Source organism: Coptis chinensis, chromosome 8, assembly GCF_015680905.1.
Source record: "Coptis chinensis isolate HL-2020 chromosome 8, ASM1568090v1, whole genome shotgun sequence".
In the NCBI taxonomy this organism is placed as follows: domain Eukaryota; kingdom Viridiplantae; phylum Streptophyta; class Magnoliopsida; order Ranunculales; family Ranunculaceae; genus Coptis; species Coptis chinensis.
This window is the reverse complement of record NC_141463.1, coordinates 96,720,269-96,744,128: the sequence shown is the minus strand read 5'-3', so window position 1 is coordinate 96,744,128 and position 23,860 is coordinate 96,720,269. Positions and strand designations below refer to the sequence as shown.

Here is a 23,860-nt window from a genome sequence, read left to right as displayed (position 1 = left end):
GTTACTATCATTAGGAAAGTAGTACATAAACAAACAAAGTACAACTCTACAATCCCACCCGATAAATATAACAACACTGGGAACACAGCGCCAGAGACACACATGCATAATTTGGAGATGGTAGACAATTTTTGAAAAAGAGGATGCTTGAGCACATCAAGTTTGTAATGTTGTAGTTGACTTCTCAAATGATGTATCTCTTGCTTTGTTAAGTCTTCACAATAAAACTTTTTTGCGAGTTTACAAATGTCATCAATGCAGAAAGACTTAAAAGCATCTTTCGGATCCAAAGCGGAATTAAGATAAAGAAGCTCTATTGTTTCTTCTGGAAATATGTTCTTTAATTCCACCAACTGGTAATCTATTACATCATTAAATAACTCGACGCGGTAGTGATGCTCAACTGAAATGTAATCTTTCTACTGGCAAGAACAATCTGTACCCGCCATGTGTCGAGCACCCATATCAGACATACAATGTCATGTTTTTTGCAAAACAAAATCACATCGCTAAGGAAAGCGTCCCAAGAAAATCCTCTTAATTCTTGAAGAAGTGTTTTCATACTGGAGACTAAGCTAATAGCATTTAAAATGTCTTGGAACTTTTCTTGCAGGGTTTTACACAAGACATTAGTAATTCCCATAGTCTTATGCAATAAATGAAAAAGAAAGACAAACTTAAAACTTTTCATTGTAAGAATAGCACCTTTAGCTTCCCCACGCATAGAGTTGTTTGACCCGTTCTTCATGACGCTTTCAAAAACTATACAAATTGAATCAAACATCTCTTTTAGGCTACAAACTGAAGCAAAATGAGAACTCCATCTAGTATCCCTTACTCTTTGCAAAGTAGAAACTTGATTCGCTCCTTTTCCAGTAACAAGTTCACCACTAGCTACCAGCTTATCAATTTCATTTTTCCGAGAATCTTCGAACTCCTGTTTACGCTTAGGCACAACATGAAGATTAACAATGGAAGCCAACTTGGAAAAAAACAACCAAACATTAGAAACATCTTTAGAAGCCGCAACTAGAGCAAGTTGTAGATGATGTGCAAAGCAATGCACATAATATGCATATGAACACTCCTTTAGAAACAATGCCTATAATATATTCCATTGACTACGCATATTGCTAGCACCATCATAACCTTGACCTCTCATATTTATAATATGCAAATTATGGCGAGCAAGGATATTGCATATAGCTTCTTTCAAAGTTAAAGCGCAAGTGTCTTTAACACCAACAATACCAAGAAAATGCTCTCTAACAAAACCACTTCTATCAACAAATCTTATGACAATTGCCATTTGTTCCTTGTTTGAATTATCTTGTGCTTCATCAACAAGGACACAAAATTTTGCATCACCAATTTCTTCACGAATTCTTTTTTTCACTTTATCGGCATAGATATGCAAAAGTGTTTTTTGAATTGAATGTGAGGTATATGTGGCATTTCTCGGAGCATTTTTTAATAATTCTGTAGCCTTGTCATTCAACATCGCTGCAAATCCCAACACTCCCTTGAAATTTCCACAATTTTTTTACTTTTTGGACTCGTCATGGCCTCTAAAATAAATCCCTTGTAGTGCAAGAAATTAAATACACTGAAGAATAGCTTTGACTAAAACGGTTCTTAACAACATCTTCTTTAGATAATGTATTTAACACATTATCTATATGTCGAGAAGGATTCATAAAATTTTCACAAGCTATCATTGCCGACCTATGAGGTGAGCATGAACTTCCTTCATGTTGCAAAAAGGAACACTTCTTTCCATTATTAATCTTCTTCCAACATTTAAAACCTTCAACAGTGAATGTAGGACGCTTTGGTGGATTTGTTTCAAATATAAAACATGGAAAACAATAAGCTCTATCCGTATGGAGTGAGTACTCTAGCCAAGGAAAAAGTGTGAACCAAGAGGAGTTAAACCGGCGAGTTTGCTTTCCGAATATGGTGGATGGATACTCTTTCTCACTGAGTTCAAGTAGCCAACGCCCCTTTCCAAGAAAAGCTCGTCGAACATTATCTTGTTGATTAAACGGGTAATTATATATTGGAGTACGTTTACCCGGATCACGTTCAAATAAAGGTGTGAAGTCAACTTCTTCAACACTAACTCTTTGGGCTTAAGGAGAAGGTTGAACTTGCTCAATTTCAACAACTTGTGAAGGAGATTGGCCATCTCTATCAAGTCTTGAAATATCAAGACTAGATGTAGAAGTTACATCATTTCCCGGGGTGGCTTCTTTGGGTTTAAAGAAGGAAAACATGGTTTTCATTTTCTTACGAGCTTGATGTTTAGACATTCTTACCTAAGATTAATTATAATAATTTCGTAATCATTAGTTTGCTCTATACTAAAAAAATAAATAAAATCACAATAATAACTACAATAATATTCAACTAATTAAATAAGACCAAAAATTAAATGACAATCTAATACTCTAACATAAACTACAAGTTAACAAGGCAATAAGTCAAGTAGTTAAGTAGATAACACATTAGTATTTGAAAATTGAAAAACAAAAACGAAATAAAAAATATAGGCATAATGCAAAACAATTTACCTTAGGTAATGAATAGGGAATAAAATGATAAATGGATTGGGCCTTGGCGGAACTGCGCGGAACTGTGTAAACATAATTTGGGTGAGGACACTTACAATTGACATTATGTCTGAGCAGACACACTGGCAGCCGTTTAAATTTTAAATTGAATGGAACTCCACTCCTATTTGATTTCCAGGCATACCTAAACAATAAACTTTTAAGTATAGCTCCAAATAAAATGTACTTTGAGCCTCTCATCCTAGCAAGTGCACATTGCAAACGACAAAAATAAAAGGTTAGTGCATCAAAAGCATTTATGTAACGCTATTCACTGAAATCAGTATCCAACCGTACCCTTAGGTAAATTGGGCACGCTCGATGAGCCTGAACTGGAGAGGTAGTCTTGAGTAATTGTTTCTATTTAACCGAGGACATTAGCTCTGGTATTTTGCAATGTAGGTTGGCATGATGACATGTGCTGTAGAGCGTAGACAACGAAAATTTTGAATATTTAAAAAAAAAAATGTATTTGTGTATCTCAAATATATGGCGATAATGGTGATATAGTAAGAGAAAAAAAGGCCGAGCTATGATGCCAGAAGAGAAAGGATGAAGCCTTGTGAATTGCATACCGCTTCAAGTTGGGAAATGCTTGGATGTTGGAATAGTGTTCTGTAGTAGAAGCACAAACTTATATATATCGACCATCACAATCCAATATGTTCAATATTTTACTTTGGCAAAGCAACGACACCGATCCTAGATAGAAGAAGGCAAGAAGCACTAAGAGTCATGCAACTAAAATACAAATTGTTGTTTTTGTTCTGTATGCAATAATTTGACAGTTCAATCGTACGATGCAAATTAAATAGTAAGATGAATTTGAGTATTTACATGTGTCACATTAATATTAAAGCAACATCAAAAGTAGATTACATAATAGGTTTTCATGTTTATACAACATAAGTAAAACTCAACCTAAAATTACAAAATTGTTTATACTACTAATTTGTCAGCCTCTTGTAAGGTTTGATAATTTTAAATCAAGTTTTTTAACTTAGTTGCCAATGATGGTCCAAAGTTGTTTGGCTCACGCAGCTTGCTCTTGACCAATGACCATAAAAAAAAAAAAAAAGAGTCCAGATTTAATTTTATAGAAGGAGGAAGAGCATGGTACTAATGAAATTAAATAAAGAAAAGCTTATTAAAAGTTCAAATACAATTAAATGAGTTTGCCTAATGATAGATGCATAAAACAACCCCATTCAGAAGTATGAGCCTTTGCTAATCCCAGTTGGATGGAGATGTAATAATGGCATCTTTGAGGGTTCACTAAGAAAGACTACAAATCAAAGGTGAGAGCTTTTATGGGATTGCGAAATCGTTGGAGGTGTTAACAACTTGCAAAGCCATCCAATTGTAGAATCGAAGTCTATTACCCTGGGGACTTCAAGATAAAGTTTAGTTACTGATCCCATTGAGGTAGCACAGTTTCTAGCTTAGCTTCTGCATTCAATATTACTATAGAAGCTATTGTCTTCCAATAACAGAGACAAGATAAAAAAAAGTTATAGTTTATCCTTTGAATATGCAACTATATATCTCAACAAACACTCAAACTAACTCCATACATCAGCCCAAATATACTAAGAGATTCTTACCTCATACCTTATACATTTCTTTGTCTTGTTTGGAATTATATCCACATTTATATTCCTTCTGACAGTAGCATCGTGAAATAGATATTCCTCTTGAGTTGTTGAGCCAATTTCAATTATGTACGGTATATGACTTATAGAACTATGGCTAGCTAGCATGACCCTGGTAAAAGGGGCAAAAAAAATCAAAGAAGGTAGATTTTACAATATCAAATCACAATCACCTAGAAACACGCCGAATAATAATTATTAGATATATTGATAAAATAAATATCAGCATGTGCACGGTGAAGTATTCGTATCTACAACATCTTGCCTGAGTGATAAAATTACCAAAGAAGCAAAATTCATCTCCTCCAACAAATATAGTGTCCAGAAGTTCAAAAAAATAGGTCCTACTTGGTGAAAATAAAAAGTTATATACCTTGACTATCCGTAGTCATATTATGCTAAAAACTATGTTTGCTCCTCAAAAAGGTTGTTACCGCGTTTAAGGTGAATATATCATAGATATCCTATATATGCAATAACATTTCGTCCATCTTAAAATTGTGAGTTCTGGTTAATCTCTACAAATGACCATGTTATTTATCTTTCGCTACCCATCATTGTCGGGTACAATATTAAACTAATGGTTATGTTTCTTTTCAGGTGTGCAATGTTTTCTCCTATCCTATCTATCAATGGTGTCGCCAGTAACATGTGATGAATTTAAAGGAAATAGAAGAATGCATGCATGCTTTGGACCATACCATTAAAAAAAATCGGTTACCACCCCCTTATATAAATTCAAAATTACGGTGGACGTGGCATTAAATCTACATAAGAATACATACAGTTTTAATAAAAAAACTTTTGAATAAAAAACATTTGAAGCCCTATTTGAAGCTCATATAGTAAACATTCACCTAACTAACCTAAGGATCATCTCAATGTAAATGGGAGAAAAAAAATCTACCTCAGTTTACCTCTCTCCATTTGGACATGAGCTGAGCGACCCAAAAACACAAAAGTGATGACTGCTATAGGAAGATGATGGGAGAAAGTGGTTCCTCTACATACCTGTCAACACGTCATATTGCAGTGATATTATATATCCATTCAATTTTATGGTTATAACCAAGCTACTGTCAGAACCAAAAACGGAATTGATAACCACGAGCTAAATCAAGAACACACCATATTCAATTAGCATGAATTAAGAGCTAACCCAACAATCTAAAGGTTCTGCTAGGAAAAAATTTGAGAGCACAGATTTGAAATGAAGACCATAATCTTTGTAACTATTATAATCATGCTAAAGTAGTGATGTTGTAACCTTAATCCTCCGTATTGTCATATATACTGAAAAATAGCATAACAACCCGATCGTTATGATTTTTTCTATGCAACACAGAAGCTTAAATTTCCAATTGAAACAAACAATATGATAAAATCCACTTATGGGCAAAAAAAAAACCCATAGTTATCATACTTGGATTCCAACACACTTCAAACCACATGCGCATCCAAAGCAACTATCCATTGGTACAAAAGATTAAACAGTAGATGCGTTGCATAAAGTAGGAAGATCTGTATGTAGAACTAACCTTGAGTTCCAAGAGACTACACTTGATAGTGCTTGATCTTTATGAAGAACTAACATTCAGTTCCTAGAACTAACCTTGTCCAAGGGGGGTATGGATTACTTGCGCTTTATTCGCATACTTACTTTAAGTGTGAAACACTTTTTGCTTCAACTTTGGGACGTGGTCATGAAAAATGACGCCTGCTAAACATAATATAAAAAGCAAATCAGCAGACCTATCAACTCATTTAATAGTAGAAAATCTAAGAAAGGTCACATTAGAATTGTATTATAAATCAACATGGAGGTAAAACAAAAAAAAAAGTCCACTAATCTACTTTAAACTTTTAAGCTGCAAAACTAAAATCCGTTGATGGCATGACCCTATTAGTTCTTCATAGATAGTGCTTTGGTGGTATGCTTAATGAGAGGGCTGACTTCAATTTCGTTTTCTGTTTCTTCGAATCCAATGAAGCTAAATCAGTACCCAATCCAGCAGGAGCCTTATCTTCTCGACCTGTGACAGCTCCATTTTTTTTAACATCACCTTGCTTATCCGAAGGACTAGCTGTCTCTTTCTTAGGTTCCTCTGACTCTGCATTGCTTTCGAGAGATTATCGCGGTTACCCCCAGAATTGATGCTATTAAGAATTTGTGAGTGGAGGCACAACTTGAACTGGAACAGGCAGGGAAGGCCCTTTCTTTGCCGCTTTCTTCCTAACCTCTGTTGTCGCACGGGCAACCCATTCATCGACATCCCTACTTCGATTCAGGTTCTCCCCCATTATTGATGTACCAAAGGGTTTGTTGGCTGTTAATCCAGCATTTTCAGACCCTCCAGTTGCAACAACTTGGAAAGCTTGAATCAGCTCCGGATTGGCCTGCTATCCAAAACACATTTCTTCAATACCTCGCATATATTTTCAAAATTTTCATATGAAGCTATCTTATCAAGATAATAATAATCAGCAAGTACCTTCAATATATCAAAAGACTTTTGAGCAGAAGCAACATTGGCTGCTTTCCCTTTTTGCTTCTGTGCAGTTGCTTATATAAGTTAAAACCACCAAGTGAGGGGTGAAACAAACATCTTTTTGTGAATTGACAAACTCCAATATAGCACTTAAAGGTAACACCTGTAACTTTAAGACGTCCTTTGACCTGAAGATCGCGCATCTTAAATGTCTTGATCCAGTTATGAGAATCCCGCGTCCTTGAACCTCTTCACCAAGCTGTTTCACAAGTATGTCGTATGTCTTCTTTTCATGCTACAAACAAAAAACTCCGTATAATTTTACAAGCATTCAATTTCCCGGGCATACTACCCTATACATTAAACAATCCTTACAAAGACTTACATGGAGAGAAAGTTTGAAAGCCCCCATACAACTGAATGCAATGGCCAGAGCAAGATAGCATGCAGCGGTCTGAATATGCTCCTCACCAAGAAGGCGCTCATTCTTTTTTAAGGCTTCTTGCAAATAACGAATAGCTGTATTCATCTTCCTAATGTCCTGGTACATCATAGCAACATTTATGAAAGTTGCAGCCATGTCAGGATGATCAGAACCACATAAATACATAGAATTTGATCTGGTGAGAGAACTATTAACCATTCTTTACAGATAGTCGTACTACCCTATACATGAAACAATCCTTACAAAGACTTACCTGGAGAGAAAGTTTGAAAGCCCCCCATACAATTGAATGCAATGGCCAGAGCATGATAGCATTCAGCGGTCTGAATATGCTCCTCACCAAGAAGGCGCTCATTCTTTTTTAAGGCTTCTTGCAAATAACGAAGAGCTGTATTCATCTTCCCAATGTCCTGGTATATCATAGCTACATTTATGAAAGTTGCAGCCACGTTAGGATGATCGGGACCACATGATAAACTTAGTAGGAGCAATGTTCGGGACATATGCCGTAGAGTGAGCTCCGTTTGGTTCAGACCATGATAGAAGGGAGCCATATTGCCATAGTTGTAACAATGAAAGACACACATACACAAACCAACAATAATCTGATTGAAAGCTAGTATACAACATTAAATAAGGAATCGGAAAACTCTTTGTGTGTTGCTTTATGGAGGAGTTTTCCCTTCTACAACTATAATTATGAGGGTATTGACAGGTTAATTGGTACCTGTGAGCAGTATCTGGGTGGTCCAATCCGAGGTAGCGCTCATTTATGATAAGTTCTTTGTGATGCTACATTATTGCTCCTGCCATGTCTCCACCATTGCAAGGTACCTAATGATAGAAAAATTACATTATCAACACCATGCACATAAAAAAAAATTACAAACACTATAAATACCAGTTCTACTCACTACATTATGTTCTTAGTTCAAAAACCCGTCAATGCAAGAGTCAAACAGAAAAGATAATAAATGGGCAGTCTCTTGCATTGACGATGAGACCTTAGTTTTCAAGGAAAATTCAGAAAAAAATTTATGGTACCACTAAGATAGTCGGTAAGGAAGAACAATAGATGTCTCATCCACCCAACAGATATGTATCACAGAAAAAGAAACCAAGGGATATATAAGAAGGGAGAAAAGTTAATATATAAATGGTAATTACCAGCAGCAATTTGCAACTCTCGATGCATGGGACCAGTAACCTGCACTGCACCCGCGGTCAAACAGAAACACAAAGAAGTTAAATTATTTTATTGGTAGCACTAAAACGCGATGCTTAATATAAAAAGGAAAAAAAGAAATGGAAACCATGAAATGTGGGTATATGGAAAGAGCATACTTGCTGAAGCATGGAAAATGCTTTCGAAAACAAAGTGTAAGCCTTATTAAGCATTCCCTTAAACGATTCCCAAAGCAGAACATAGTATCCACTACCAATTACTACACAAAACAAAAAGAAAATCTCTACGGAAATGAATCGCTCAGAGAGGATGAAACACAAAAAAAAAATACCTCTGCCAACCGAACTTTCCCAGTTTCCACAAGATCCCTAGCTTTTGAACATACAGGCACTGAATGCTTCACCACAGATTGGAGATCAAATATATCTGAAATTTGGAATGGTGTTGCTGTATCAAAATCATATTTGTGTGCTATAACTGTAACGCCCACCTGTTAAGATATGAGCAGCCCACGCTTAGCATATAAACAGTAAAAGCATTTCAAAACTAATACATATGTGCATCTATGCTAAGAAATCTCATTCGGGACAAAGCAGATATAAGAAGTTAAATGATTTACCTCAAAACTATAATGCACAACAACTTGTTGAGATAGTGCGCTTAATCCAAAATATCTCAACAACATATGTTGAAAGGCCAAAAATTTAATAAAAAAATAGAAAAAATTTAGGTAGAAGACCGTACCTTTGCATTTGAAATGAGAAGTTGCAAATTGCACTTGATGAGACATCAATACCCTAGCATAAAAATATCAAGTTGTTTTACAGGTGATGCTACAGACAATATTGTGTTAATTTGAAATGACATATAAGGAAGCCAGGATGACTGATAATGCTATTTACTCCTTCCATGTAGTGTGACACATGAAACCTAGATAACGGTGCATAAAAATAGATAGAAAGACATATGAATGCCAAATTCATAGGACAATACATTATAATACAAAATCCATGGTACTATCCTCAAAATGTAAACCTAATACAACGATTATAGAACAAAAAATATTAAAGTAGAACAAACATAAACATCAAATAAGCATTTAATCAAACAGTTCGTGATTACCAACATAAATTCCAAAAACACCATATACAGAAGGTTACGCAACAATTTGGTGTGTGGGAATTTATTTTTGCCTAAAGTGAACAGTAAAAGTTAAACTGGTGATTACAAAAAAAAAAAAGCTAACGCATTTAACTAACTGAAATGGTCAGTAGTATCTCAACGGCATATGTTGAAAGGCCAAAAATTCAATAAAAAAAATAGAAAAAATTTACGCAGAAGACCATACCTTTGCATTTGAAATAAGAAGTTGCAAATTGCACTTGATGAGACAATAGTACCCTGAAATTGGAACAATCCTTGAAATGAATATTTGAAGTATAAACCGTAAAAAAGGAAAAATCAAAACATAAATTATATGATTATTTATAATTCCCACATGAAATGACCAATTACTCCTAATTAAAGTACTAACTAGTAGTTTTATTTAAGGACAATATAGATACAATATATTAACAAAAACAGAAAAAAACCAAGTTATCTTTGTAAATGGTATTTAGGTGTTTTGATTTAATTATTTATTCATAGGCATTATACGTAAGAAAAAAATCCGGATGAATTTAAGAGGCCACGATCATTATTATAGGATATGCTACTAGTAGAGATTACTACTATTACAGACTTAATCTACGTTTTAAGTTGATCTCAGACTGTGCATGTTGTTATACATCCGTTCCTTCATTCTATACAAGGAACAAAATCACATTTGAACATTAAAAATTGAATATGCAAGAGATGATATCAAATGAAAACCAATTCTTTGATGTTTCTTTCTGAGTACAGAATATGGCGACATTGTGGTTGCAGTTCGCCGCTAGAATTTTGCTTTCAAGGTAGCTACGAACTGATAAAAATTAGATACAAAGGCAATGCAAGTAATATTTTGAATTTCTTTCTGGAGACAGAATTTTTCTGGGTTTGTCATTTTCAATATTGTTGCTGTGTTCTCCCTTTTGTACTATTTATTTATTTATTTTTTAATCGAAATTTTGAGAGCACTTTCCATTCAGTTTTCAAACTCCATCTGTACAGACAAAGAGTTTCAACTTACAAAGTATGATGTTCAAAGAGGGGGAAAAAACCGACTAAATGTCCAACCAATCAATTCCCTATATAAATACTTTGAAACATCCTTAAACGATAGGATCCACTTCGAAAATGACAGACGACATGAATAAAGTAATTATATACCAGGGAAGCTTCATATTACAAATCAATTGGGTATTATCTGTCTGAAAATCCTTCAGTATAGGTACATGGAAATGTAGACATATAATGTGTATTTAACTGTCAGCCCTGGCATACTGAAACAACAACAAAAAATCCATGGTAACCCAAATATCACATCTATAATATGTACAAGCTTTGATATTGCCCAAGAAATACAACCGTGCTTGAAGATTTATACATTAGCTGTCAACTTGTGTGAATTCAAGTGCATTTGCATCTGGATCACGAGTAAAGATTGCAGGCCTTCCTGACTTGCTGAGAGTGTAGGCAATACCTGCAAATAACAAGACACGGGACATAACGACATTGATGAATCTAAGCACTTTCTGTTACTTAACATATTATTATGGAAATCATTTAAGTTACTCAACTTTGCCTCGTCAGCTAAACTGTGATCAAAAGTAAAGCTAAAATAACTGTGAACTTGATCTAGAAGAACTAATGCCAATAACACTTTTTCTATATGATACACACTCTGTATTGCGTTTCTCAATATCGATACAATAACAGTAAAGCACAAGCTGTATGATGAATTCCACTTTCTCATTCACCTACACTCAATCTTCCATTGGAGTAGATGCACACATTACATTACAGTACAATAAGTTGGAAAGTAGTCAATGGCTGCTCCAGCGACCAACGTACAGGATTATCGATTTAGAATGCTACACAACGCTCAAAGCTTATAGTAAAAGATAATATCACCTGTAGATTCTGCCTTTTCAGGTTCCCCACAGCTTAATTGCCAAGTTAGAAACCAAAATATTAATCGCAGTTTCTCTGTTTGTTCATCTATTAAAGCAATGGATAATGATGCTTATAACTCACTATTTTGGATGATCCCAACCAAATCTGACACATTTATGTTTTAAAAGTGACTACAACATGCAATATGCATTTCTCATGCACAGAGTGTAATATAATAAAAAATCTTTGAAGGAAAATAATTAGTTTTGAGAAACAATAAAATCATAATGATATAGCTGATACATGTTGGGTTTGTTGGAACCGTCGAGCTTTGCTCCGGTGTCCGTATACCACACTCACCACGGTTACGATGAAGAGGGCCGCTCATCTATCTATAAAGCTGGCCAGGCCATGATCGATTGAAGAGGGCGCCTGGCTCATCTATGGCCTTCAGCTCATGATTTAATGAAGAGGGCGCTCGCGCTCACCCATAGGCGCGCTCGCGCTCGTGCTCCAGAATTGAGGCCCAAGCCCATTTTACTTCCCCTTTGTCTATGTACACATATATAAAGAAAATAGATTAGGGTTTTGAGGTACAACTTTGAGAGATTCATTTCTAGGGTATTGTGGGAGCTCTGTTGAGCTAGGGTTTGAGTGAGGCCTCTTCTTATTGATTCTTGATCTCTTGTAAACTCTCCAATCTTTGTTATAAAGGAAACTCGGCTCTTGTGTGTGGATGTAGGTAACATTTACCGAACCACCTAAATCTTTGTGTCTCTTTGCATTGTTACTTCCATTATTATTGTTGCTATGAATTGTGATGATATTGTAGTGGTTTTGCTTTGTTGAGGTTGTTGTGATAACTACCAAAGTCTTGGGTGGGTGATTTCCTTGGTGTGAGCTCCAAGTTGAAATCATTGGGATAGAAAGTAACTAGATTGAGGTGTGACTTTCTAGTGAAATCTCCCAACAAAGTGGTATCGAGCATAGGTGAGGAAAGTTTCCACCTTTAGCATTTGAGGCTAGGTGTTTGAGGAAATTCCTCCGAGAGGTTCTCCACCGTAGGTTTTGATTGATGAGAGTCATGACGACCCAAAAAGAAAAGCTATAAGATAGAGAAGTTTGTGGAACAAACTTCGCTATTGGAAGATGCAAATTGAGGATGTTCTCTATCAAAAGGATTTGATGGAAACATTGATATGTGAGAAGCCCGATGAGATTCCACAAGATAAATGGGATTTGCAAGATAGAAAGGCCTTGGCCACAATCCGATTGAGTCTTTTCAAGTCGGTAGCCTTCAATATTAAGACCGAGAAGAGAAGAAGTGAAGTCTCATGGAGGCACTTTACTACGATGTATGAACAACCCCGGCCCTTGAACAAAGTCTATTTGATCACCAAGCTATTTAGTATGAAAATGTTGGAGGGGACCTCCTTCAGGATCACCTAAATGAATTCAACCAAACTAAGGACCAATTGGAGTCGGTTGAGATTACATTTAGTGATGAGGTGCTAGCTTTGGCGATACTTGGACAATTGCCTCCAAGTTGGAATGCGACTACTATGGCGGCTATTAGTGGCTCGGGGAATGACCAAGTTGAAGTTTGAGCACGTTGTTAGTATGGTACTAACCGAGGAAATCGGAGACAGGATTGTCCGTCATCTTCGGGGATCAACTTCGTGGTCGGCATCAAAGCGAAAAAGTAGGGGAAGAAAGTCAAACAGAGTCGTAGTAAGAAGAAGTGGAGTGGGGGAGATCGAAATCTCAAGCCTCCCAATTGCAAAAGCGTTGAACACAAACCTCGAGACATGAGTGAAGTGGTGTGCTATAATTGTGGTAGGCCCGCCACTATAGCCCCAATTGCCGGCACCAAGAAACAACAACAACATTAATAAGAACAAGAAAAGAATCAAGAAGCTAATGTTGTTGAGATGGTAAATGACGCTTTGATATGTTCGATGGAGCACAAGAAGGAGTCTTGGGTACTTGATTCCGGCATCTTTCCATGCTACCTCACATCGAGTTCCTTGAGAACTACTAACGAAGGTGACCTTGGAACGGTCTTTTCGGTGATGACCAACCTTGTGACATTGTCGGCAAGGGGTGATGTGCATATCAAGATGAATGGCTCGTCATGGTTATTGAGGGACGTCGGACATGTTCGGATTTGAGGAAGAATTTGATTTTCGTGGGGCAATTGGCAAGTGAAGGATTTGTTACTGATCTTTACCGGGTGATACTTGGAAGGTCTCGAAGGGTTCATTGATTGTTGCAAATGGTAAGAAAGATGGTACACTCTACATGACTGCACATGGTTGTGAGTCGATTGCCGCGGGCACATGGCAAAGAGGATCGAATGTTTGGCACCGCAGACTTGGTCACATGAGTGAGAAAGGAATGAAAATCCTTCACTCTTACGGTAAACTCCCAAAGTTCTGATCGAAATTGACTTTGAAATTGAGACGTGAAGCGTGTATTTGGAAAGCGAAGCGGGTGAGTTTTAGAGAATGGGTCGACTCGAAAGCTAGAAGGCTTGAGTTGATACATACTGAGATGTCCGGGGGCGCCTAATGTCTCTTCACTTGGCGGAAAGTCATATTTTGTGACTTTCATTGATGACCATACTAGGAAGGTGTGGGTCTATTTCTTGAGACACAAGTCAGAAGTATTTGAAGTGTTCAAGACTTGGAAGGCCATGGTTGAGAATGAGACAAGCTTGAAAGTAAAGAAGCTGAGATCCGACAACGGTGGAGAGTATGAGGATTCAGGTTTTAAAAATCTTGGTCGACAATGGCATCAAGATGGAAAAGACTTTGCCAGGGACACCTCAGCAGAATGGGGTTGCAGAGCGGATGAATAGAACACTGACAGAGAGAGCTAGGTGTATGCGTACACTAGCAGGCTTGCCCAAGCAGTTCTGGGCAGAAAGTGTTAGCACAGCAGCTTACCTGATCAATAGAGGACCATCAGTGCCTTTGGATTTTAAGATTCCAGAGGAAGTGTGGAGCGGGAAGGATGTGAACCTTTCCCATTTGAAGGTGTTTGGTTGTGTGTCCTATGTCCACATTAGTGACCAAGCTAGAAGCAAGCTTGATGCTAAGTCACTAAAGTGCACCTTCATTGGCTATGGCGGTGATGATTTTGGGTATCGTTTTTGGGATGATCAAAATCGGAAAATCATTCGTAGTAGAGATGTTGTGTTTAATGAAAAGGTGATGTACAAGGACAGAGATGAAGCACAAACCAAGGAATCGGGTACAGAGAGAGGCACAGAGTATGTTGAGTTGGAAGACTTCGATGTAAGTCGTGGTATAGTGGGAGCCCCACAGTCAGAGGATGACAGTAGTAGTGACTCAGAGAATAATGAGGATACTACACCACCGAGTCCATCTCCACCTCATGCCCCAAGGAAGACATCCAGGCCACATGTACCGAGTTCGAGATATCCGCCCTCCACCTATGTGAATTACTTGCTACTTACTGATGGTGGCGAGCCTCAATGCTATGATGAAGCATTGGAGGTGAGTGATGCAAGCAAGTGGGAGCTTGCTATGCAAGATGAGATGAAGTCCCTCATCTCTTGTGGCACGTGGGAGTTAGCCAAACTACCCATGGGCAAGAAGGCTCTACAGAACAAATGGGTGTTTAGAGTCAAAGAGGAACATGATGGTTCCCAGAGATACAAGGCAAGGCTAGTAGTCAAGGTTTTTCAGAAAAGCGTGCATTGACTTCACAGAGATATTCTCCCGGTGGTGAAACCGAATACTATTCGGATCGGTGTTGAGTATTGTTGCAAAGTGGAAGATTTATATCTTGAAAGTTGGATGTTAAAACCGCCCTTCCTCCATGGTGACCTAGTTGAGGAAATTTATATGCAGAACCGGAGGGTTTCATCAAGAAGCGGTAAAGAGAATATGGTATGCACGGGGCTCGAGAAAAGAGCTTGTATGGTTTGAAACAAGCCCCCAGGTAAAGGGTACGGGAAGTTTGATAACTTCATGCAAGGAAATGGCTACTATAAGTGCAACGACCATTGTTGCTACTTCAAGAGGTTCGACTCGCCTACATCATCCTGTTGCTATATGTTGATGATATGTTAGTAGCGAGTTCTGATATGTCAGAAATTGGGAGATTGAAAGAGAAGTTAGCAAGTGAGTTCTCTATGAAGGATTTGGGTGCAGCGAAACAGATTCTAGGGATGAGGATCAGAAGAGATAGGCAGAAAGGTATTCTGGAGTTGTCTCAGGCTGAGTATATTGAGAAGGTATTGAAGAGGTTCAGTATGGGTAGTGCGAAACCAGTTTGCACACCTTTGGCAGTCCACTTCAAGTTGTCCAAGGAACACTCTCCCAAGACTGTTGAGGAAAGAAACTTCATGGCCAAGGTACCATCGCCTCTGCCATTGGAAGTCTTATGTATGCCATGGTTTGCACACGTCCGGATATAGCCCAAGCATTAGGTGGGCCGCCGATAGATTTATGTCTAAACGGCAAGCAACATTGGGAAGCCGTGAAGTGGATATTGAGATATCCGAGAGGTACTACGAGAAATGCCTTTGTTATGGAAGGGTGTTGTGAACGCGCAGGGTATGTGGATGCCGATTTTTGCAGGAGAAGTAGATCGCAGAAGAAGCACTCTTGGTTATGTCTTTATGAGGGTGCTACCGCGATGAGTTGGATTTCGATTCTGAGAAGATTGTTGCTTTGTGTACCCGTAAGCGAGTATGTGGCCGTTCTGAGAGGCAAGCAAAGAGATGATCCTGGTTTCTGAGGATTGATGGAAGAGCTTGGGATGAAGCAAGAGAAAGTGTGTTACGGCTGACGGTACCGAGTGCTATACATCTTGCCAAGAATTCCGCCTTTCATTCTAGGACCAAGCACATTGGTCTCCGGTATCATTTTATCCGATCTCGTTGGAGGATGAGGTCTTGGCACTTGAGAAGATCCAAGGGAGTGAGAATCCGGCGGATATGTTGACCAAGACCGCGTTTCATCGAGAAGTTGAAGTTGTGTTCAACCCGGTGGGTCTTCTTGCTTGAAGACCATGATGGATGAGCCGAAAGTGTTTCTTTAGTTTTGGATTTGGATTGAGTTGGTTACAATTGAGATGTGATATGCATGAAGAATCTCGAAGGTTCCAAGTGGGAGATTGTTGGGTTTGTTGGAACCGTCGAGCTTTGCTCCGGTGTCCGTTCACCACCACACTCACCCCGATGAAGATGCGACCACCACGCTTCGTCCATATGGCCTTATATCCGTAACCGCGCTGATGATCGATTGAAGAGGGCTCATATCACATCATGCGGACTTCGCCATGCTCGATGAAGAGGGCCGCCACACCTATTCCATGACGCGCCTCAAGCTCCGCTCGAATTGAGGCCCAAGCCCATTTTACTTCCCCTTTGTCTATGTACACCTATATAAAGGAAATAGATTAGGGTTTTGAAGTACAACTTTGAGAGATTCATTTCTAGGGTATTGTGGGAGCTCTGTTGAGCTAGGGTTTGAGTGAGGCCTCTTCTTATTGATTCTTGATCTCTTGTAAACTCTCCAATCTTTGTTATAAAGGAAACTCGGCTCTTGTGTGTGGATGTAGGTAACATTTACCGAACCACCTAAATCTTTGTGTCTCTTTGCATTGTTACTTCCATTATTATTGTTGCTATGAATTGTGATGATATTGTAGTGGTTTTGCTTTGGTTGAGGTTGTTGTGATAACTACCAAAGTCTTTGGGTGGGTGATTTCCTTGGTGTGATCTCCAAGTTGAAATCATTTGGGATAGAAAGTAGCTAGATTGAGGTGTGACCTTCTAGTGAAATCTCCCAACAAGCATGTTGGTCTCAAGAATATGTATTCTCCTCAACAAACTTTTTCAGTCACCGATAGCAGATCCTTTTAGCTTTTCGCAAGAGTCCGGCTTAGAGAGGAGGGCGCCCGACCGTGAGGGTCGCAAAGATGCTTGGTTTCTCTTCCTCAAAGGATTCATGAAGTTGTGCTCTATCCCTCTTTGGTTGCTCATTATCTTCCCTCAAATGGCGGAAGTGAGCCAAATCAGCTTCAAACCGGTTCACAACGCCACTTTGAACCGGTGTCGAAAGTGCAAAAGACAAGTTAATTAATAAGCAAAGATAAAAGTAATAAAAGTAAAGGTAAGGGGAAAGAGTATATGCATACCTTTTCGGGGAAGTACACATAACTTGGAACCGATCTTGGGCGAAAGAACGCCCATGGCTGATCGATCTCGGGGAGGATGGTGTTGACAACCAATGCCTCACCGAGGCCCGGTGTCGGCAGGTCGAGAAGAAGAGGAGGCGGAAGTCAAAAATTTTCTTTATTTCTATGTACCGATTTGGTGCGAAGACCTCCGAAGAGGAGGAGGAAGGAATTTTGGTGGATTTGGTGAGAGAATCAGTTGCAAGAGAAGAGAAAGAGTTGGATGGTATTGAAGTGGGTATGTTGGAGGTAGTAATCTTAGCAGATTTTGATTTGTCGACACCATTTGCCTCGGTGGCGGAGGATGTTTTTTTCTTTTTCTATGGAGGTTGGATCGGTGGGCCTTTTCTTGGGTAGGAAGAGGAGCTTGAGAAGAGCTACCTCCTCGTGGATTTTGCTACTTAAGGCTAAATCCAATGGTTTGGTGCACCAAAACACCAAACCACAATAGCACAATAGATACGATTAGTGGGATAGCGAAATCAAACCCAATGGTTTATTTTTCCGGCCGCCCGATGACAATGGCGTGCAACACAAAATATTAAATATCGGTTATTTGTTTCCAACAATAATATTGACTTTTGTTATCCGCCATCGTGAGTGGCGGCAAAAAAAAAAAAAAACTCGATTTTTTTATACGCCACTCCCACAAAGTGTAGTTATTTATCTCCCAATATTACCCTTTCAAACAAAAAACACCTAGAAAAAAAAAAAAAACTCTCACTCTCACTCATTCTCACTGTTCAACACCACCACCGCGCGAAAAAAATAGAAATCAAGAAATTGGCGCCAAATTTTGGATTTTTCATCGCCACTTCCCACAAAAATGGCTGGAAAGAAAGAGGGAAGCAAAAAAACTGCCGCAGGTAATTCTACAAGCTTGTTTATAGTACTCTTGTACTTTACACTGTTGTAAATGTGAATAAAGAAATCCCTTTGTTTTGATTTATAGTTGTTTTTGTGATTGCACACCAATTATTTGTTCAATTTCCTTCAAAGCATGTTTTTATGGTACATATAAATGCATGTTTTTTTTTTTTTTTTTTTTTTTTTGAAAAAAGATGGTACAAATACAACCAAGAGTAGTCGCGACATTCACACTATATTTGTTACATGGCTGTGGACATTTCCATTTTTGAAATGTTTTGATTTATAGTTGTTTTTGTGATTGCACACATTTTTTTCTCTCGAGACTTCGAGTCTTGAGAAATGGTGATCCTGGTTTTGCTTTTATTCCTAATTGGGGACGTCAGGTTGTTCATCCGTGAACATTTCCATGTGATATGAAATTATGAACCTAGAACTCAACAATTTTGAACTAGTATTTTGCATATTTGCAAGTGTAGGTGTTTGAGTGTTTCCACCCAATCTTGAAGAAAGGGTGCAAATTTAGCGGACTTCAAATTACCAGGTTTTTTGCGTCTCTTTTAAGTAGAATTTCAAGATAACAACACCTTTGAAGTTGGAACATCTGTATCTACACTGAAATCTTTACAAGATTGTGAAACTGAATGTCGCGATAAGCAAAATGGAAGGGAGAAACGTAGATTATATGCAACTTAGTTAGGGTGGTTCGACTAAATTACGCTTTCTCGGTTTCATTTCTCTTGTATTGGTATTGAATTAACTCCCTCTCTTTTTATCATTGTTACGCCGCAACCTTTGGTTAGAGTATCTTCTTCTCTGCAAATACCATTCATCATGGCATCATTTAGGCCATATAATCGTTCAATTTTCGAGATAGCACATTTTATGGTTATAATACATTGGGGAGTGAATTCTTTAGGCCATATAGTTGCGTGTAGGGTGTTAGCCAATCTAGCCATACTCTAAAGATATGGGCAAAGAGTGTTAGGCCTTTTATATATTCAAGTTTTGAACTTGTTACAATCCAGCGTCTCTTATTTGAATCTATCTTGAACCGTGTCTTTGCATCATAGAAAGAATTCTAGCAATGGTTATTCTAGTGGACAAAAATGAAGTGGGATGAGATTGACAAAGTCCTCCTCATTGCTAGTCTATACAAGAGTGCGTGTTATGATTAGTGTGGTCTGGTTTTGACTTTAAAACTTAAAAAAGACTTAAAAAGACTTAAACTTAAAAAGACTTAAAAGATGTCATACCAACCCTATAAATAATAAGGATCTTCGAAACCAATATAACTTGTTTGAAGAACAAATAAATAGAAGAAGATATGTTTTTTCTTAAACTACTTTTCAGCTTCTTCATTTTCATATCCTTCTTCTCAACCTTCATAACTTCTCAACTATTATTCGGGCAAGTATTTGAGAGTCATTTTCCTTTTCCTTTATTAGTATTATATGCTCTAATATGTATGTATTTGAACGAGTTGTACACTTGTGCGTGTTGTTTTATGAATTCTAAATGGGAAAATGATTTGTTTGATGATCATAGGGATTTAACCGGGAGTCTAGTAAGAAAGAAGGGGATGGTATAATTTTTTTAAAATTCTATCACCGATATTGCTAGTGTTGGAGTTACTCATGTTTGGCTCCCTCCATCTTCACACTCATCAGGCGGCTCCTCAAGGTACTCCCCAATCTCTACTCTCTATGATATTGAACATTTAAGATTTTATCTTGTACTTCATTTTTACATGCAACATAAGCATCCATGCACATGGAGACACCATCATGTCCAAATGGAGTTTAGTCGCACGTAGAATACTATAGTGTGGTCTAGTTTTGTGTCATACCATCAAGAGAAAGAAAATCGACACTTAATTTTATTTGTCGTAATGCCATATCATCTAGTTTTGTGTCATATCATAACTTGCACTTAATTTTATTTGTCGTGAATGCAAGACCAATTTATTTAGTTTCATATTATAAATTATGTTTGATTTTGGTGTTAATTTATTTCTCACAGTTATAATGTCCAAAGATTTTACACAAATTTGAGGTAAAGGGTACAAAGTCGAAAAAAAGTCGAGGGGACACCAAATGTCCCAAATCCGTAAGATGTAATGCGTGTAGGGACTTCTTATTTTGAGTTTGATCCTAGTTCTTATCAGCGTGTTGTTGTTGTAGAGGAAAGTACACACATATCCTTTACTTTTCGTGAAGGTGGTGGAACGAAGGAAAAAGTCGGTAAGAAAGGGACTTTGGCCCCCGTTATGGAATGGTTGAGCCAAGTGAACTTTGGAGAATTTCAATTGATGCTTCGAATGTTGGTTTTGACGCCTTTGCTCAAATTGATATTGAAAAGTCCGATAGACAGGTTAGTTGAAGCAATTGTAGAGAGATGGTGGGACTCTACCCACACATTTCATTTTCCATGTGGCGAGATAGGCTTTACGCCCCTTGATTTCTCAATGCTTACGGGTTGCGTGTTGGAGAAGGAAAGATTGTAGCTTTTGATTCAAAATATGAGTTATTTGATGAACATCAAATATTTACCTTTTTAGCGGAGGATGAGATTTATAGTGGCAGCATCAAACTGAATCATTTAGAGATGTATGACTTATGCAAAGGTAAGATGGTGTTAATGAAAGAGAAATAGGGTTTCGTGCTTTCATGTTGTATGTTATTGGAAATGTATTGTTAGCAAATTCCCACAGCAAGATTCGTTTGGGATATCTAGCTAGTCTTATTCAGATAGATGAGATCGGTAGTTATGACTGGGGAGGAGCTGCATATACTCATCTGATTATGTCTTTGGACTTGGTATGTCGTTTTGGCATTGGCAATGGTAGTAAAGCTGTGGTGGGGATGTAGCAAGTCATTGAGGTAGTTAAAGTTATTTATTTTTTAAATGGATTTGAATAGTTAGTTATGTGCTAATATATTTGTTTTTGTTCAGTACTGGTATTATTCTTATTTTCGAAATGGCATGCACGTTCGAATACTTGAAGAGCCCGACCAATTTCCTGCTATAAATAATTGGGGTCCAACTTACCGTCATAAGGTTGCGGGTGAAGCCCATTGTAATCTAAGTCTAGTCGCGACAGCGAGATAGAGTCTCGTGACTCGGAGTTCTATTGTATGGCTACCATGGGTAGATTCCCACATGCATGCGATAAATCATCCATATGTTCGAAAGCATTAGAGTTGACTAGTCGGCGATGCATCTTGTTTGGACCGTTAGTAAATGTTTGGTATTTAGGAGCGTTGTCGTCGCCAAGTCATTGGCGTTCCTTCAGTTCCTTGTGATCCCCCTTCGCATATGAATCTTAACGGATGCCAGACTGATATATTGCTCCAATGGTACAACATTGGGGGCATTTCTGTTGATGTCTTGATTAGACAGGTTAGTGAGCAGCAATACACTGACTATTGGGCTCGTGTCTCAGTGGGGATGCTTCTACCCCCAACTTATAGAGGTGTGAATGTGGACTTTGTTGGTGCATCTGGTCTTAAGGAGGATGTAGGTATCTCACAGCCGATGGGGGCAACTCTTAATCGCTCATCATATCCCTCATTGTCACAAGTTGAGTCAGTTGTTACTCCTGAAGCCAATTGGGTTATCCCTGTTACTTGTCTTAATGGTGAAATCTTTAATTTACGTGTTCCACCAATTGACAAAGATTTGGTGCCACATCTCCCTATTGATGCCAACTTGACACCAATAAGTAAATTAAATACTTTATTTTATTTTATTTTTTGTATCAACATTTAATTTATTTAATTATGGTATCAATTTAGGCACAGTTGAAGACGATGTTAGAAGACTACATGCATGCCACGGCTTCTATGGCTAGTTTTATTTGCAAAATGAATAGTGGGTTGCACCCTTCTAAGGATGATTTATTGGAATACGCTCGTAAAGAATTGAATAGTCAAAGCATTTCATATTCTGAATACACTGAAGTAGATGCGACTCAGATGATCTCCCCACAAGTTCAGACTTGGCCATCTATCTCAAGGGAGGATGTATATGTCCCTCATTTTGCGGGTGAATCACCTGCTCCATCCATGCGTTACTCGAGCTCACAGGGAGAAGGAAGTAGCAGTTATGGTTTCTATTAGTATTCCAGTCAAGCTTGTAAGCCATCATATCTACTTGGTATTTATTGTCTTGATCTACGATACAACAACTAAAGAAAAATTTTCCCATCCTTTTATATAAGTTGGTTTGCTAAGAAACATTACTGTTAGTTCTATAATGGTGTCAGAAAAATTTGATCACTGAGAGTCTGAGATAGAACCTTTGATATAATAGAATCAATTTGATCACTGAAAAATTTGATCACTGAGAGTCAAAGATATTTGCTTATGCGATAAGTATCTAAGTGGGGATCCTTGGGGGTTTAGGTCCCACATGTGAAGACCCTTTGAGCAGTTACAGCACAAACACCACTATCACCATCATTGCCATGCTTCGCCTTGTAGATAGATAAAAATTCATAAAATTGTTGTAGAATTCATAAAAATTCTAAATTTGCATAGCCTTTGATTTCTGTAGTTTAAACACCAGTATATTGTTGTAGTTTAAACACCAGTATATTGTTCGTATTGTGAAGATGGTTAGTTTAATGGCTTTGGTATGCTTGCAGACGACAAAGACACTTTCAGCATGGATGACAAAATGGGGGATGCAGAGTTCGACATTAAGCCTTTTCTCGAGGCCGTCAAAAATGTTAGTGGAAAAACTTTCAACGAAGAAGCGATAAGTGCATGGCAGTCCAGAATTATTAGGCAAACTGCAAATTGATATATTCCTTGATGACTGGTTCACTTTTTTTTATATATAAGCTAACTGCTGATTGTACTGCGGAAGATTTCTCAACTCTCATGGCTATCAATGTCGAGTCTGCTTTCCATCTGTCTCAACTAGCACACCCTCTCTTGAAAGCCTTTGGAATGGGAAGCATTGTTTTCATCTCTTCTGTTGGGGGTGTGGTGGCTCATCAAGGTGTTTCGATTTATGGAGCGACTAAAGGTTTGTAACACTTGAAATGCTTCAAAGTAACATATTGGAGGGTAGTGTTTTAATTGAATCATATGTCTTGGTTTCAGGAGCTATAAATCACCTTACAAAGAATTTGGCATGTGAGTGGGCAAAAGACAATATCTGTAGTAACAGCGTTGTGCTGTGGTATATAAGAACATCGATGGCGGATGATGTACTATTCTTCCCCCTTTTTCCTTCCTATTAACTTTATTAATTCCACAATTATGTTACTTCATTCTATGTTCCATATCATTGTGACAATACATCATTACTTATTCGGTAGGGAATTAATGAATATAAGAAACTAGTCGAGT

General features: G+C 37.9%; 1 protein-coding gene, 2 long non-coding RNA genes and 1 pseudogene across 4 annotated transcripts in view; 1 reads left to right on the top strand and 3 right to left on the bottom strand.

Moving 5' to 3' along the window:
- The window catches only part of LOC147484804 (uncharacterized), a 99,447-nt gene extending 76,126 nt beyond the window's left edge, over positions 1-23,321 (top strand). The window contains exons 3-4 of one of the 2 annotated variants that reach the window (XR_015204893.1): positions 22,298-22,637; positions 23,149-23,321. This is a non-coding gene — a long non-coding RNA (uncharacterized LOC147484804). The remainder of the gene's footprint in view (positions 1-22,297; positions 22,638-23,148) is intronic. The other variant, XR_015204894.1, reaches the window with a different exon arrangement.
- Positions 365-2,236, bottom strand: LOC147484807 (uncharacterized; annotated as a pseudogene).
- LOC147484806 (uncharacterized) lies at positions 3,718-6,379 on the bottom strand. Its single transcript, XR_015205023.1, has 3 exons — positions 5,803-6,379; positions 5,172-5,275; positions 3,718-4,376 (listed from the first exon to the last, which is right to left on the bottom strand). It is a non-coding gene; the product is annotated as an uncharacterized LOC147484806 (long non-coding RNA).
- On the bottom strand, positions 6,425-8,643 carry LOC147484805 (clustered mitochondria protein-like). The gene is made up of 8 exons (XM_086576306.1): positions 8,543-8,643; positions 8,366-8,405; positions 7,926-8,032; positions 7,452-7,622; positions 7,139-7,294; positions 6,917-7,048; positions 6,757-6,816; positions 6,425-6,661 (listed from the first exon to the last, which is right to left on the bottom strand). Exons 4-8 carry the CDS (start codon positions 7,551-7,553, stop codon positions 6,425-6,427), a joined length of 687 nt encoding a protein of 228 aa, XP_086432432.1. The 5' UTR covers positions 7,554-7,622; positions 7,926-8,032; positions 8,366-8,405; positions 8,543-8,643.
- Positions 23,322-23,860: the final 539 nt, after the last annotated feature.